We start from the raw sequence: 17,535 nt of genomic DNA on the forward strand, positions 1-17,535 counted from the left end.
TCAGGTTTTAGCATCCACAAAGTATACAATATGCAGCTAATTTGCAACATCTCCTCTTCACTATTTGGGGGTATTGCTTAAAAAAAAAACCACTCAAGTGACCTTTAATCTTAGGGCATTAATATTTAATCACGGCTTTGATTGCATATAAAGGCAGTTCAAGGGTATATTTCCACCTAAAGCTCTAATAATTTAATAACACTTATTGAACCTGCATTTGTATTAGATTTCACTCTGTTTTAATACCCATGTTGCTTTAAATAGGGTCCATTTTTAATGGGGACCAAATAGTCTATTTTTTGGTTCTCTGCTTTCTTCTACAAACCACAGGGCATGAAGGTGCTTCATCAGGGCTCTTTGATGAAGAACAACAAAGCCATAAAGATCATTTCTATCAGACAATGAAAATCACCTGATTGAAATCTTCTCTCTCTCTGTTGACAGTGGTGTCACCTCAAGGATTATCGTCGCCCATTATGGGCCAATATCAGAGAATATGCTGTAGAGAAATTCCCACTTGTTCAGAAAGCAGCTTTGAAGAAAACTCCTACTGTAAAATGTCAGGAGTGCATCCTAACTCTTCATATGTCAACCTGCTCTTCATAAAATTAGAAATTGGCATTCATATTTTAACTTACCATTTATGGGATCTTTCTGAGTCTCAGCCATGCTTAATTAGCTGGCATTGGGCATCCAACGTTCCATGGTATAACTTGCATTCCTTAGATATTGGTTTATTAACATTCCCAAAAGTAGAAGGAAGCTACTGGAATCTTTATCAGCTCTAAGAGAAGGCATGTCTGCCTCTGAGTTGCGTCATAGATCAACCAAGCCTGCAATACAGGAACTTTCTCTCACACTGTGTTTTGACGGAACACGACTCTCTACATTCTATTTAATTGCTTACTCCATTGTACTGGGGTTCTGCTGGTGCTGTTATATTTTGGGGGATACAATTTTGACACACAGTTCCTTGAAATCTATGTTCTATAATGAGCCATACTATAAGATTCTAATATATTTCCACTGTAACCTCATAGATTTTTGTTTTCTAGTAATTTCTTAACAGATTGAATATGTTTTATAAATATCTTGCTGTTGCGGGGTATTTTCTATGTGTGTTATAATTTAGGGTACTTTTTTCTTTCTTGAAAATCTTGAAAATCAAGATAGGTAGCATAGGAATGATATTTTTTCTTTAAGGAACTAAAGAAATTTCTAGACACTTTTTCTCTGAGAGCTCCACCCTGGAACACTCAAAGCTTTAGCTGAGTTCCCCATGTCCTGCCTTTATTTGTATCTGCATGTGTAGGTCTGTATGCATGCCTCTACGCGTCCGTGTTTCTATCTGCCCATCTGCCTCCTGTCCTGAGGCCCCAGAGAACCCGAGGGTGCGCGAGCCACATCTGATGTTGTGGACTCCGCTTCCACTCACTGTCCGGAGGATGCAAAGCCTGATTTTCCAGGTGATGGATGGCCTTACAGACAAATGAGCTGATATTAAGTTAAATTTAATCACCACCTCCTTCACGCAGGGCAGATCCTGAAGAACGAACAAAAAAAGTGAACCCTTCTCAGCAAATACATGTTTAGGGCGAAGGGGCAGCACGAGGGATGCCCAGCGAGAACAAGGTCATTTCCTGCCTCTTCTCCTAGGTAATTTAGGGGCAATAAGTTTTTACAACTTTCATATTTCAATTTCATGTATCACATTCAATTTTTTTATTTATTTAGTTCCTCACTCCAGAAGCAAATAATCTGAGGAATTTAAAAAACCTATAAAGGTGAATTAAATTATAGGCAGAAAATCATAATAAGAACACACTTGTATCTAACAGGTTTATCTTTATTGTGATGATTTACTATCATTGATAACTGCATTTTGGTACAAACCTATGCAATAAGCCATTGAGTTCACTTTAAGATTTAAAACTAGCTTGTTTAAGATTAGCTCATAGATTTATATCAAATTTTAAAACAGGCCACAAAATCACATCCAAGAATGGCTTTTTCTCATATTCCATTAAAATCTGAATTTTAAGATTGATACATAGTTTAAAAGTTTTTATTTAGATAAGGCTATTACATATATGAATAAATGTCAACCTAAGCAAGGAAATAGGTATAAAAAATATAACCAGCTATTGACTCTGTGTTGTTTAGGGCTTGTCTTAGTAAATAAAGTATTGATTGCTCCGTGTGGGGCTTCAGCTCGGTTCCCCTCTCCACTCCTCAGTGACATGGATTCACTGGTCTTGGCATATTCTTAGAAAACAGCAATCCACATAACAAAACATGAACTGTTCATTTCAGCCAATTTGGTCTTTTCTTTACGAGAACAGGTTCACAGAGGTCTTGCGTGGAGACCCAAAGAAACCATCTCATCAAAGTACAGTTTGAAACCATCCGCCTCAAACATGTTTTCTCGCCTCATTCTTTAATCAGCATTATAGCCTCTCCTTCTTCTCCAGGAATTTTTTTGACCTAGAATTCGGTTGCTTTTCATTGACTCTGAGAAACTTTTCTCTCATACCCTAGATGTTGCTTTGTTATTCTTGGCTTTTTGGTTTTGTTTTGTTTTTGGTCAATAAACGTCATTAAAAAGGCAGGAATGTGGTTGGGAGGGATGCTAAAACAAGCAGCAGCTCCATCTCATTATTGTTCATTAGCAAAGCGGCGCAACCTAACCATGACCCAGAGGGAAGCTTCGGAGGCCTTGCAGCCTCAAGTCTATCACCCCAAGGCAATTCTAATCAGTAACTTAGGGAGCTACAAACATTATATGAGTTTAACAAGTTTGATCAGGAAAAAATTTCTGCAATGAAAAAATATGTAAGTCATGAGATATCAAAAATCTCGTAAGAGACAAGACTATGTTTACTGGGAAGTGAGGAAAAACTAAAAAGTCATATTTAGCAAAACTTTAATAGAGATTCGCCATCAGAGGCAAGACGCATGGCTCCCTCCAGTCAGACCAAAAGCGTCAACAGCCATGAAAAACAGGCATCAGTGGAAGGAAGGCACATCTCACCAGGTCCATTCAGGCCGGAAACAGGAGCCCAGAGGAGCCCAGGTCCTCTCAGATTCTACGAGGGTCCTTAGGACTATGTTTGGGAGTGTGTGAGGATCAGCGCTGAGAGTGGGGAGAGGCCTGGTATACACTCCTACAGTGACGGATGCCACGGCTGTGGTGGGAACCGCGTGCCCGTGTCTCCACCATGTTCCCGCGAAGAAATAATGCCCCTGTTTGGTGCATTTACCAAGAAAGCCTAAGTTAGGAAGATGTTTATGACTTACTATTTGAAATGCTAAATTAATCTTAAATAGATAAGTTTACATAAAGATATAGGGACTCTGTTTTAAATAAGTTTACTGTGCTGCTGAACAACGGTGCTACTTATCTTAAACCCTATTCGCAGTCTGTACCAGCCGAGGTGCAGGCTCATTGGGCTATAATATGCAGGATTTACGCTACTTAACAAGCTACAGACATACCAAAAAATCACACACCTTCCCAAATAAATGACATTAACGTTTTCCCAAATAAATGACATTAACGTAAAAATCTGACTTTTAATAAGACTGGGGGTGGGAGAGGGAGGAAAATGGAAACCTTTTCCTCTTAATTTTGGTAAATTTTCCTAAATTTAAGAATCATTTCCTCCTGAAGAGTCAGTTGAGTGGTCTAAATACTGTGCTCTCTAGGCAATTATGAAACATACGGCAAATCGTTTTGGCTCTTTGGACGAAAAATTTATATCATCCTACCCAGTAAATTCTCACTGACAACAAGGAGAATTTATTTTTTAAAACAAGTGTAGAATATGACCTGACATTTTAAATAATTAAAGTCAGATTCCACTGAATGTAAATTTAACAGGCAACAAAGTGTGCGAGGGTCAGATTGTTTCTACGCTCCGGGACTGAGTGTGGTCAAAAGGCAACTTCCCACAAGGTCCCACCGCCCCTTCCATCTCCAGACCTACAAAAACGCCCACACAGAAGGACGGGTTAGTCAGTAGTGAACTCTACACACCAAACGTTAGCTGAGGGTCTTTAAAAAACAGAAACACAACAGGAGAGCTGGTAGCAAAATAAAACATGGTCATCGGTGCCATCTTTTAAGAATACATGATGTAATAATAAATCAACATTCTAAATGATTTGAATTCAGAGGATGTGTGTAAGAAAGGTCAATATAGTTATTGGTCACTATAAAAGCATTCAGTATTTTTTACGTATTCAATTATATTTCAGAGATTAAAATTTTTTTAACTTAAGGTTTCTAGAAATTTAAATTTCATTCCTGATATAAAGTGAGTTTGTTTCTTTCACTGATAGCCATATATAACTCAGAAGACATAATCTGAAATTTGTGGCAATATATTTTCTTAATTTCATGGCCAATCAAGAATTTAAGAAATCAAATCAAGTTCTCATTGAACAGAACACTATACTTGTATATGTGCACAAAATATACAGCACACATTATTAAATCCTTATTTCATTTATGAAATGTCTTCACTTTTTTCCTATTACTGAATTAAATGCTCTACTGCTAAGCCTGTTTGTATCAAAACCCACAAAGGGAATTTGTTTTACGCACTCCGCAGCTTCACCTAGAGACAGAATCCGGTTCGTCACGATGCCCAACAACAGATATTCATACAATATCATACACGAAACAACGTGGTATAAGTCAGAGATGCGAGATTTCTTCCCAGGAGGAGACACGAGGACATGGATGCAGACGACGACCTCGGGCTGGGACTCCGCTCCCCTCTAACCAGCAGACCTCACTCCTAGAGCTCAGCGTGGGGAGCAGTTTCACACAGACCTGGAAAAACAAGTCAGAGAGCATGATACTGCATTTAAGACCAGCCCACAGGACACCTACTTTCTGCAAAAAGCACATTCTTGGGACGCACATTTTAAAAACTTTTTTATCATGGAAATTTTCAAAGATGCACAAAAGTAGAAAGGTTATAACCTCCTCCCCGGAACCCAAACCCGGCCTCAACACGCTCTGCTATTCTTGTCCCATCCTCCAGGATATTTTCCTGGAGTATTTTAAAGCAGAGCCCAGGGACTGGCTCCTTTCCCATGGCCGTGAAAGCGTTTAAGGAATACTTTACCTACGGGCCCAGCACACTTGCCGTTTCACCCAAGGAGCAGAGAGGTGATGAGATGCTCTCACACGAGCTACTTTGCCAGCTGGAGGCAGTTAATGCCAACCCTCGTTAGAAAGGCTATAGATTGTTTTAGTCATATGATTTATTTAAAATAGGAAATATGCTAGCCTTTGGAAGTAATTGCTTTGTATGTCAGAATTTAACACCCCACACACTGTTGGAAAGTCTATACAAAAAGGTAGAAAATGCTTTTACTTTAAATGTGGGCTAAACATTTCCAGATACTTGATACCTTATTCCATAGGCTGCATTCAGAATGATCATGTTCAGACAAATTCATCAGTCTGATGTTTTTAAATGTTAGGATGTGATATCAAAGTAGACGTGATATGCGTCCAGGGTCTATTCACGTATTTATATTTATACCTTCACACACTCTGTCTAACGAATACCTCACAAACTAACAACATCCATTCATTCACGATCTAGAGTGACATGTCCTCCTTGAGTGGAACACAGTTATACTGTTGATCATGGCTTATATCTTATTAAGATTTTCAAACACCATTTTGACTTCAAGGCATTACAATGACAATCCGGAGAAACCTGGGTTATGCGCCACAAAACACTCCACCAGGAAAATCTAATGGACTCCCTTTTATTTTTTGCCTAGGAAAAGAAGAGCTTACATGGGAATACCCCCACCCCTGCTACTCTGTCCCACCCCAAGGACAGGGTGTGTCTGATAACTTTTATTCCATCCAGAGGACAAAGCTGAAGTGCGCCCTCAGCTCACCTGCAATCCTCCAGCCTTTCTCAGAGATGTTTTTTCACTCATTGAAAAGATGGGCACAATGTTTACAAGAATCTCACTGATGCGTTATTTTAAAATCCAAACACAGTCATTGTAGATTTAACAGAAGATACGTTCCCTCCATTATTCCTATTTTTTCGCTTGTGTGCAGGGGGTGAACCTGAGAATCTTAATCTTTTAAAAAGTCATACACGTGCTAACTAACCAGATGGGGGACGCTCTCACAACGTAGACACCTATCAAAACACCACAATATATACTCTAAATATCTCACAATTTTATATGTCAATTATACCTCAACAAAGCTGGAATTTAAAAAAGTCTGTGAAAGTGCCCTCATCTGCTGTCATGTAGTTATTAAAAATAAAGTGAATGATCTACATTAAATAGAAAAAAAGCAAAATTCATATGTATATATATGCACACATACACATACCTATAAAGTATAGAAAGGGACTAACTTTCCAATCAAACCTCTAGTTCTAAAAATATCTATTTTTAAAAAAATTATTTCTCTCTCTAAAAGCAATATGTGGACATTTTAACAGCCCTCAGTACAGCATCTTGCAGATCATATACACTGGGAAGGGTTATTGGTTAGTGCAGTTCCATAACCTCCAATACACAACACATACACACACACACACACACAGTCATACCTCTAAAACATCACTTAAATCGCAGAGATCAATCATAGCAAAGTTACTGTCCAACAGAACGAGATAAAGTGTCACCTTTACAAAGCAGAGGATGAACGTCACACTTGCTCAGGAGACTGACTACGTTTGTGTTTTAGACCATGTCTGAGGGCATCTGGAGGTTTAGACCATGTGCAAGTCCCACCATTTACAGGGCTATCTGAAACCATCTTAATATGTTAAAACATCACTTCTCTGTTGCTGCAGGCATTAATGAGAATTTTTCTCATTGATGTGTTGCTTTAGCCTTTTCTGGCAATAATTTTTAAGTTTGATAAAACTCTCCACCTTGTTATGTGGTGTTAACTTCCTTTGACAATAGGGGGGTTTGGGGGCAGAAGTCTAGCCTCTTTTTTGGATTAACATATTCTCAGGTTTTAACTTATGAATGGTTCAGAACACCCATAAATATGTTTCACAGAGAAACACGACCTGAAGACACTCAGTCTGCTGCCCCGTGCAGCGGCACGTGGTGGCTGACTGCGTGGTGACCCTGCCTTCTCCACATCTCTGAGGCACTCATATCTATGTTTATAGCGTAAGCACTTAACCAGTGTTTAAAAAATCAAACGCTACTAAGAATTATCTAATCATGTTTTATTTTATACTAGTAACATTGTACATATCTTAGGTTTGTGCTTTATGCTTGTATTTTCTGGAAGTTAAGGTTAATTTTTACTTCCAATTATAAATATGCAGAAGAAATGAAAAGAGAGAGCTGATATTATTGAAATTAAATCAAATTGCTGCACCTGGGAAGAGAGCCTTCCCCCAGAATCTTCTTACTGGGGGCAATACTGCCGTCAAGAGCTGGTGAAGCCTCCCCAGTCCTTCCGCACTATTTGAGAATGTGGTCATGGAGCAAATTACTTGCATTTGCCATAGATGAGTATGACCAGTCCAAACCCTTTATGAGGAAAAAGTAGGAAGACAAATACTTCCAATACCATTCATCACATTTTTGCTTATATCTTAATGCATACATCTCCAAATTGTTTGAAAAACTTCAAAAGCACTTTCTTTGGGAAATTGCAGCTATGCACCTATTTATGTGAATTTCACAGATTACAACTTTACATATCCAAAACCAAGGGAAAAGCTCTCGGACTCCTGACCAGCCCTGACCACACTTCACTGAGCTCCTCTTCGCCCTCCCACCAAACTGGAGTTGAAACAGAAAACAACCCGATTATCTGCTCAGACTAAGAAAACTTACTTCTTTCTTATAACTTTCCTCTTTAATAACTTGTTATGACATATTTATCTACAAATGTGCAGTAACTATTATCTTAAGGACTTTGGCACTAAATTTGATGCTGTGGATGCAGGTATATTAGACTTTTATTGTAAACAACTGCTAAATGCTAAATTTCTCAAGCTTCCACAACTGCATAATTGCAATTACTCCCCCAGCTTTAAATTATGGTCTACGTGTATATCATTCATTTTTTTTCAAAGATACCTGAAAAGAATGCACAATTTGTACTACATTACTGTAAATATATTAACAAGGCAACAAAATGATACAAGACTAGAGGTGTACGTTCAACCAAACAGATGGGAGGGTCAATGGTGGGAACATCCCCACTTTGTATACAATAAATCAAGTTCTGGCAGTTTTTTCTAGCTTCTGAGTTTGGGTGTATGTGTGTGTTTAAGAATATGAGTCAAGTATTATTTTCCACTCTCTGCCAGAAAAAAAATTTTGGGAAGTAAATATTCTGGGAAAGGAACTTGAAAAAAGAATATCCAGCACTCCTCCATAATAAACAAACAAAAAAGCTTTTAAAATTTCTTACTAAATAAAGATCCCACCTTCTGTTGGTGTAGTAACTAGGCAAGTCATAAAGACATTCTCCTCTCCTGGTCCAGGATGGAGAACCCAGTCTCTAAAAGTTCACAAAGAGTAAGTACTTTGTATCCATCCAATTCTGACAGAGCATGTGTGAATTTGTTTGAAACATGGCAGAAAGGAAGTGTAAGTAGTAAAGCCACGGAGCTCTGTGGTCCTGTTTGTTTGTGTTCTCTCACATGGGCTCCTTTCTGATAGAGCCGAGAACCGTTGGCTGCAGGGAGACAGCCAGGCTCGGTTTGAAAAAAAGCTGCTACAATGCTGAGGAGAGAGAGGGGCGGGCGCGGGCGCGGGCGCATGTTACATCAGACACAGTACCTGATTTTTCACTGCACAGCTTGTCAGCGAGGTAGTGTGCCTCCTGGGCGATAAGTGAGAATATTTCATCTTCATACTCCTCTATTATAGTTTCGCACTGTAGAAATAGAATAACGACATATGTGGATAGATGTGCACTCACAGGGCATCTTGTTAGGAAGGACTTATCAAAATTTTATTAGCTGAAAACATAAAATCATGTTACCAAGGTGGTTCGTTTTTATTAGCCCTTTTGGTTTAAGGACATCTTTGCATTGGATTAACCCTCTTCCCAGAATGTTAATTGCATCATTTTCCTGGGACTTGACTAACTGATTAGTCAAGTTGGAAGACGAGGGTGAGGAAGGAAAAGGGTTCTTCGTGTTTGTTTCTCTTCCTGAAATTGAAATGCAAGGAATAGGAAGAAATAGGTCTATTTACGGAGCTGAAACGTCTTAGTTTTTTGTTTCTGCTCTTTTGGAAGACTTTAAAGAACACAGCTCCTTGAAATGGTTAAACCAGTTTCTTTCAGACTTAACGTAATAATCCATTTTGTGGTTTTAAAACAGGGTCTGAAGAGTGAAAACAATTAAGCTTTCTCAGCAATCAAAACAAATGCATCGTCAATTTCACTGTGGATAACATGCTTGACAGTTACTCAGGCAAGTTTCTTTTCATACCATTTAGAGATCCATCCATAATTCACTTTGCTTCTCCCCCAAAATCTGACTTTTCAGAGAAGAAGGAGCTCAAATTACCCATGCATTTGAAAATCTTACATTCCAACTGGAGGCTGTGTCTGCGTTGGAGAACCACAACTTTAGGAAATGTGAAGCTAGTGAAAGGCATTCACCAGAGACTTGTAAATCATTTCCTAAGTTCATCAAGCAAGACTCTAAAAATTTTAAATGGCACTTAAAAATATTTAAATTCCACTCTAAGGTGTTTATTTAAAACCTGTGAAATACAAGCATACTTACTCATTGCAATTCCTACTCCACAGTACTTTTAACCCTGAATTATTGCCTCTACTTTTTAATTAAAATGAAATCTTCCAAAGTCAGCTAAAGCCCCTATTTCAGGGTCTCGGCATGCCTGACATTTTGGCCAATGCATGAACTTAATACATTTTTTAAACAGCTTCTCCCATCACTTTGTCTGATTCTCCAGCGTTAAGTAAAGTGAAATATATTGCAGTACATTCTGCCAGGCACATCTTTGCAAGCCAGAGGCCAGCATTCATGTAAAATCAACATTATACTGGCAGGAAATCTGGCATTAAGCCAACTACCATACTTAAGCCTTTGTTTAACTTAGTTTGTGCTAAAATACTTGAATTAACCCAGGAAAATATTTCTTCCGTGAAGCCTTAGGGGGGGAAAAAAAAGATGATGCGCATCACCCCCCGTCCATCATTTGGCTATAAATACTGTAAAACGACATTTATTTTAATTCGTATTTTAACCTGGGAACCATAGCCCTGATTTCCTCGTGTGGGAACCTCCTTGGCCAGAGGACCGGGGGAGACTCCTCCCCACGGCCCCACAGGAGCAGAGCAACGTGCAACCTGTGTCTTAAAGTCACTGGGATTTGTAACAGCACTTTCTAGAAAACATCACTTAACTGTCTCCACTGAGAGAAATACCACAGCCCCAAGGCGCCTCAAAAGGCAGCTTACTAAAACCAGGGTTAACACTGAAAAAGCAGCGGGACAACCAAGCAAATCGGCAATATTTTAATGTTCAAAGTCGTGAAACTCAGCAACAACGGGAACAAGCGGCGGGGAAAAAAAAAAAAGAGTACCAAAGCTATGTTCCGGGGGCATAGGGTTCGTCTGCGGAGGAGGGAGCTTACCGCGAATTTCAAAGGTCTGTAAGCATCAGAATAAAAATAGAATTTTTTAAATTCTTTGTATATTTTGTCTCCTTTCCTTGGAGCGAATCTCTTGAACGTCTTCTTCTTGGTCACAGGGTCTTCTTCAAGCTTGTAGTCATTCATTCGCTCACACACTTTATCCAAGAGGTCTGTTAGGAATGCCTCCGACTGCGCCAAGGGGATCTGTTAGGAACAACACGCAGGGGAAACTGGTCACAATGTTAGCATCATTTAAAAGACCGTCCAGTGAACGCATACACCACCCCGACTAACGCGAATGTGTACCCACTTCCTAACACAAAATCTATTCAATTCTATTATTTACGTAAGTTAAGAAAAAAGTGCGTATGTTTGAAAGTGGACAGAAAAACATTCAAACTGTAAACTATGCTTATACGGATAATAATATTAAAAAGTCATTGAACATGCAGAATAAGGCATTAAGCACAGAAAATGGCTATTATTTGTCTACTTGCCAGAGGGAGAGGGAGAGAGGAGAGAGAGGAGACGAGGAGAGAAGGAGGGAGAGGGCGAGCGAGAGAGGGGGAGACAGCGATGGAGCCAGAGGGAGCCCGCTCCTGTCTTGTCACAGCTCTCTCCCTCAGTTCAGGAGAAGTTAGGCAAAGCCAGAAGTCCTGCCCTCCTGGTGGCTTCTCTTCGCTGTCCGTCCTCTGCGCCGCAGCCGCCGAATGCCCATGGGTGCAGTGGAAGCGGGCAGAGAGAAAGACAGGCTGAGGGAGTTGCCCCCGTGCAGGCGCGGCTGCGCTGCCTTTGGAACAGCTGGTGCCCGTCTCCGTGCGCCCCTCTCCCTCCGGAATCCAGCGAGGATTCAGAGGACCCTTTGGCCACCACCTCCGCCCCGCGCAGGGGTCAAAGAGCACCCCTCGCCCTTGGTAACGGAGACAAAAACTTGGGGGCCGTCTAGACGGGTCAAGGTGCAGGATGCCGCGTCCCCGCAGCTCCTTCCGGAAGGGGGCGGGGACCCGCCAAGGGCGCCGCGGACGCGCTGGCCCGGGCCTTTGCGGGCTTTTTCCCTCTCCACCCTCTGCTGATCAAAGTAGGAAGTTTGCATGACAACCATGGTGAAAGGGGCTGAATCACAAATGAACTCGATTTCTGCGATGTTGATATATCCAGCCTCCATTGTCCCCTTTCAGACGCAGTGTGAACCCTTCCGGTGCCAACGACCGGGCTGCATTCACATGCGCGCTCCGGGCGCACAAAGGGTCTGGGCGCCTCGCCGCCATCTGGCCCCAAACCCAGCGGCCCGGCTGCAGGGTTCACAGGACAGCGCGGAGCTGCGCGGCGCGCTCGGTGTCTCCAAAGCCAGCTTCCAGCAAAAACCACTCCAGCATCACCACCATCATCCCCCAGTTCAGTAAGGAATCAACTTTGTGAAAAGATATGTTTAAAGAAACGTGGGAAGAGGAAAGAGCGAAAGAAGCACACCACTGACTAACTTCCCCCTGGCCCACCACGTACAGCGGCAATGTCCGCCCCCCCCCCCCCGCCCCCCCCCGACGGTTTTGAATTGCTTTCAAGGCCCTTGCATGCCACTCTGCAGCTAAATCGTTCATTAAACCGGAATATACCACAACGTTTATTTACTCACTAAAATATCGTTTTTAAAAAACTCGAATGTTTTAGTTTTTAAAAATGTCTACAATCAAAAGACCCTAAAGTAAGTGGCTTAAAGTCCACGTTGCAAGCACAGGCTGCATTATCTTTATGCCTTTCAAGCATCGGCAGGGGTAAAAAACAAAACACAAAAAAATCGCTCCACGAGCAAAACTGAAAATCTGTTTTATGAACTTACAGAGACTAAAGAGTAAATATGTCCTGGGACTGAGAAGTTGTAAAACAGAAAGACAAATTCTTAAATTACAATCAATCCAGGCAGATTATTAACAGAATGTTTTTTTCCTGTCGTGCCTGAGCTTTAAGTATATCTTCTTATCTGATACATATGAAATATATCCGTGGTACTTTCTGGATATCAGCAGAGCAGCATTTTACTTCAACGTGAAAAGTAGACTCTTGCATTTAAAAAACCTAACTGTAATTCAAGAAACATTTCTCTCTCCCCTTCGGGGGCCCCTCTCCATCCCCAATCGCAAAAGTAAACACTTGGGGGTGGGGGGCAAGGGTCTGAGGCCGGAAGAGGCTTTGTGAACACTGACCCTGTCCTGATACATCTCAGTATCTGACGTCCAGTTGAGGTCACTCTCGAAACTGCTCTTTACAATTGGCCCAACGTTCTGCGCTGAGTGCAAAAATGACTGAGCGTGTAAGTTTTCAGCAAAAGCACGGTGTTAATAGTGAAAGGCCTTCCCCAGCTAACCTTTGAGAACCATTTTATTTATTTCCTGGGTTGGCGCTTTTTAAAAACAACCCCACATTAAAAATTTCCACCAAACAGGATTGTTTTTATTTTGAAAGTGTAATTTTACGTGTTCGAATATATTAGTATTGTGCCTATTTGAACACAGATATGTCTTATCAAGGGATCAACACGTGAATTTTGTGAGTCTGTGAAGGATGATTGGCTTTTTGATGTAATTAGCTGGCTCTTAGGAGTAAACATCCTTTAGGAGTAGAAAATGTTTCTGACACATGGCTCAGGAAATGCTGCATTACAGTCTCCAGTAAAAACAGCAGAGGAAGAAGACGAGTGTGAAACTAGTAGAGTTCGTTTCACAGAAGATTAAAAAATAAAAATAAAAAAGGTCTTAAAAATCCCAATCAAAGCATCGGATTTTGTGAGAAAATATTTAAGAAAAAGATGCTATGTGTTGCAGCCCTTTATACATTTATCAAAACACACATGGTTAGAGTTTAAGATGACTCCACTCAGCTGAACTGCCTTCAGTAAATTTCAAGACTGTTCATAGAATAATCGAGGCTTTTTCTCCCCTCAAAGTGTTTTGATTATAAGAGTGCAATAAGCATTGGGACAAGTGGAATAAAACCAAGTCTTTCTTTCTATACTATGAAGATTTTGAATAGTACTTGTCAATAAAGCAACTCCTATTGTCATTGAGGGGAGCCTTGCCTCCGCCCTGGAAGGACTGTCTCAGAGACACTAACCTCATTAAAATATGAATGGAAAGGCCGCCATCATTGTATCGGAGAAACCCCAGTCCCCGGCAGTTTCTTATCAGCCGTTACTTTTACACATGGACTCATTTCGTATAAGTTATAAATATAAAAAGGATCTGTTATAATTTCCCTGCTATGTTGGAACACCCTGATCAGAGGAAATCCTAACTTTTCCCATTTTGAAACCTACCTACAACTCCACATCATATTTAGTGTATGTAGTGTCTATTATTTCTTTTCCCGTTAGGCGTCTTCTGACCATGTGCTTGTTATGTGAGCAATGAAACGGGGGTGGGAGGAAGGACTCATGCCCCAACTTTAAAGCAGAAAAAAGTAGTTGAAGGTTTTGGCTTTGGTTTCTCTAGGAAACTAGAGTTAGGGATTTATTCCAGACCACTCTGACAACACTTTAATAACAGTCAATTACAGGGCGCTTCCCATGTTCGTTCATTACTGTGTCTCTGTTAATCGTGTAGCAGATTTCTTGCTTGACAGCCATCAGAATCAGGCAGGAATACAATTATGTTCCAGTGTGCAGTTGGACCTGGAAACTGTTGCTGGGGTCTATCTTTTTCATAACAGTCTGGCAATCTCAGATAAATCTCACTTATCTTTATTGTTACTTTAGAGTGTCCTTCTGATATGAAACCAGTGCTTTACTTAGTGACTGATAATTTCACGTTGTTGCAGAGATTTTCCTTCTAGAGGTTTAGCTAATGGAGAAATTTTAATTGCATTGTAGCAAATATTGCATCTAGTTTAATCATTAACTTTTATCCATAAAAATACTGAAATCACTTCTGATATTAGTTAAAAGTCAATATTTAGAAGTGAAAATTCAGACCTCCTTTGCTCTAGGCTACAGCAGAGGAAGTATGAATTCAGCAACTCTTGTAAGTTGATGAGATACATAATTAGCTTTTATGTTAATTGACTGATATGAGTTTGTTGTATGACACTTCTTCATATAATATGCAAATAGCATTGACTGTTTAGTTTTATTAGACAATATAATTAGAAATCTACAGGAGCTCTTTTTGATGAGGAATAATAAAGGTTGATAAATTTCTGTATATCAGGAAAAATGAATTTCATCTAGATTGATCAACAAGATTTTAAGTAGCCTTGGTTTAGAGAGCCAAAGCCAGCCAACATATAACAGAATTAATATTAGTTTTTCCAGTTACTATAAATTTGACATTAAAACAGGTAAATTTGTGAAATCAACAAAACTTTGGGGACAAAAATACAAAGATTTCAGCACAATTTACCACAATGACACGGTAAATTTATGAAAATAACATCAAAATTTTACCTCCTTTAATTTGAATAATAGAAAAAAGTCATTTTTATCATTTAAAATATTTTGCAATTGTTTCCTGTTCTTATTCATGGACAATTATGTCGATAACAAAGTATATGCTCAGGTTGTGAGAAAAATAGAAATAATAAAATCAGAACAATGTGATTTGTGTGAGAAATTTTCCCAGAATTTAAAACTATTAAAGTTTCTATCACATTTTTCATTCTGGAGCCTATTTTCAACTTCACAGTGACAAAACAGCATTAGAGAAAAGTTGCATAATGGGTCGCCATTAATGAACTCCAAATGGGGGTCATCTAACTCAATTTGACTTTTTCTGAAAGTTAAAGAAACATACTTTACTTTCGTTTTTAAAAACTAAATTGGCCTAGTCGTTTTGCTTCCCATTTTAAAAAGTATCCTGCTGGCCTTCAAAAAAACTTTAATTTTCAAACATTTTAAGTACAATGAAAAGAAATGTAACTACCCATGTGAACAATGTTACAATTTTTCAACCTTTGTCAAAATTCACTCCAAGCCACGACTTCGTGCCCCCTTTCTCTGTGTGTTTCCGAGCCTTGCCCTCGGCTGGCATACCCTGAAAGGACTGTGCAGATTAAGAAAAAATGTACTAGGAAAAGTGAGAGTGCTTAAAAGGGCAGAGGCAACCCTGGGGGACCACTAACAGAGCACAAGGTGAGTGTGTCTGTTCATACAGCAAACATTTATCACACTCCATCAGCACGTCCGCCCAGCACACCTCCCTGAGTCACACTGTTCAGAAGGGACTCTTCTGTGATTTTGAATGAAAATTAAAGTAAAATATTTGAAAAAGACCTGCCTCGTAGAGGTCCAGTAAATATTAATTGAGGATAATATGAGTCCTTGTCTAGCAACTGAATAAAGATCACAGAAATATAATACGTGTCCTTACTTTACAATCTTCTGCCCCCCAAAGTCTGCGCGTCTTTCACCATTTGTTGTTGGAAACATAACGGTAGATGAGTGGTTCCCTCTGCAAAACATTTTTCCCAAATAGAAAAGGTGAAAAGTCACGTTTTTGGACTCTGTTGTTGCATTTCCCAGCTTTTGTCATCTGTATACTTGTGGGCAAATGGTGAGATTTTCTTAGAAAGGGTTAGCAGTCTCAGAGGAAAGAGACGATGAATTGGATGAGATGTTAAGAAACTCTGGGTATTCCATCTCCACAGATGTGGAAACACACACACAGGCATGTACTCACACGTGTATGGGCACACTCTCACATGCATGCATGCACACACACACACACGCACGCACGCACGCCCCCAGCTCACATACATGGGTGCGGATTATGCAGAAGGGGCCACCTGGTCTCGTAGCTGACAAGCAACCAAGAAAACTTCGCACGGCTCCAGGGTGAGACCTGAGGCAGCTGAAAGCATGAAAGATGAGGCAGCCCCTCATCGTTTGCTCACGAGGCCAGCCGCAGGGGCACCGGGTCACACCTCAGGAGAGGCGCACACTTCCTGCCCGGCCGCCATGCCCTCGTCCTGGGCTTGGCCCCAAGCTCCCAGGACCCTTGCACATCCTCAAAACAGGCTTGGGTGATTTGAAGGCAAGGCTGCCCTCCCTCTGGGCCACCAGGGCTGAGTCTGAAGACACACTGGGAGTAGGAGCAGGGTGTCAGCTGCACCTGCATGAGGTGTCCCCACTCATCCACAGGGCGCCTTTCTCCGGACTGCCAGGTGCTGGGCAGGATGGAGACTGAGCCCGAGGAGTCAGCTGGGCCCCTGATTTCCTCCAGGTGCAGCCTTTCCAGGCAGGTTTGCATCGGTTCCGAACAGCAGAAAAGAAAGGATGCTCCTGCGGGGCAAAGCGAGTGCCAGAGGCAGGTGGCTGAGGCTCTCCTCCAGGATACCCGTTCCCTCCTCCCCAGGCCAGTGCCAGCTTTCTGTAAGAACATTTCATGGGAGAAAATAATGTAGTTACTTGATTTTTTTTAAAAAATCCAACAGGAACCAAAGGGTAGAATAAAAGGTAAGGCTGCCACCCCAGACTGCTGCCCCAAAGGTAGTCCAAGTGCGTGTCTCTGCATGTGTGAATGCACGTGTGTGTCCGTGTGCCAGCGTGTACGCATGTGTGTCCATGAGTGTGCATGCACATGAGCATGTATGTCTGTATATGTGATGTGCCCACACGCATGTGTGTCAGGTTTGCGCTCATGCGCACGTTACGTCTGTCTGTGTATGTACATGTGTGTGTCTGTATGTGTTTGTGAGCATTCTCCTCTTTTTACACAGAGTAGAGCACAGCACGCACACAATCCAGGACTTTTTCTTTCTTACTCGGGGTTGAGACAGCTCAGTCCACGTCCAGCAGGCTGAGGACCGTCTGCTGGCCAGTTGCTGAAGGAAGGCACGCTTACTGTGGAGAACCTGTTCCCACAGGAGAAAGATTCAAAGCAGCCGTGCCCCCCCCCGCCC

General features: G+C 41.0%; 1 protein-coding gene across 1 annotated transcript in view; it reads right to left on the reverse strand.

Annotated features, from left to right (window-relative positions):
* Nucleotides 1-4,334: 4,334 nt before the first annotated feature.
* CNPY1 (canopy FGF signaling regulator 1) overlaps nucleotides 4,335-17,535 on the reverse strand; it is a 63,702-nt gene continuing 50,501 nt past the window's right edge. The window contains exons 3-5 of the mRNA XM_046670773.1: nucleotides 10,648-10,851; nucleotides 8,815-8,911; nucleotides 4,335-4,837 (exon numbers count right to left, since the gene is read on the reverse strand). Coding sequence (XP_046526729.1) covers nucleotides 4,803-4,837; nucleotides 8,815-8,911; nucleotides 10,648-10,851 — 336 coding nt within the window. The 3' untranslated portion in view covers nucleotides 4,335-4,802. The remainder of the gene's footprint in view (nucleotides 4,838-8,814; nucleotides 8,912-10,647; nucleotides 10,852-17,535) is intronic.

This window comes from Equus quagga, chromosome 8, assembly GCF_021613505.1.
Source record: "Equus quagga isolate Etosha38 chromosome 8, UCLA_HA_Equagga_1.0, whole genome shotgun sequence".
NCBI lineage: Eukaryota > Metazoa > Chordata > Mammalia > Perissodactyla > Equidae > Equus > Equus quagga.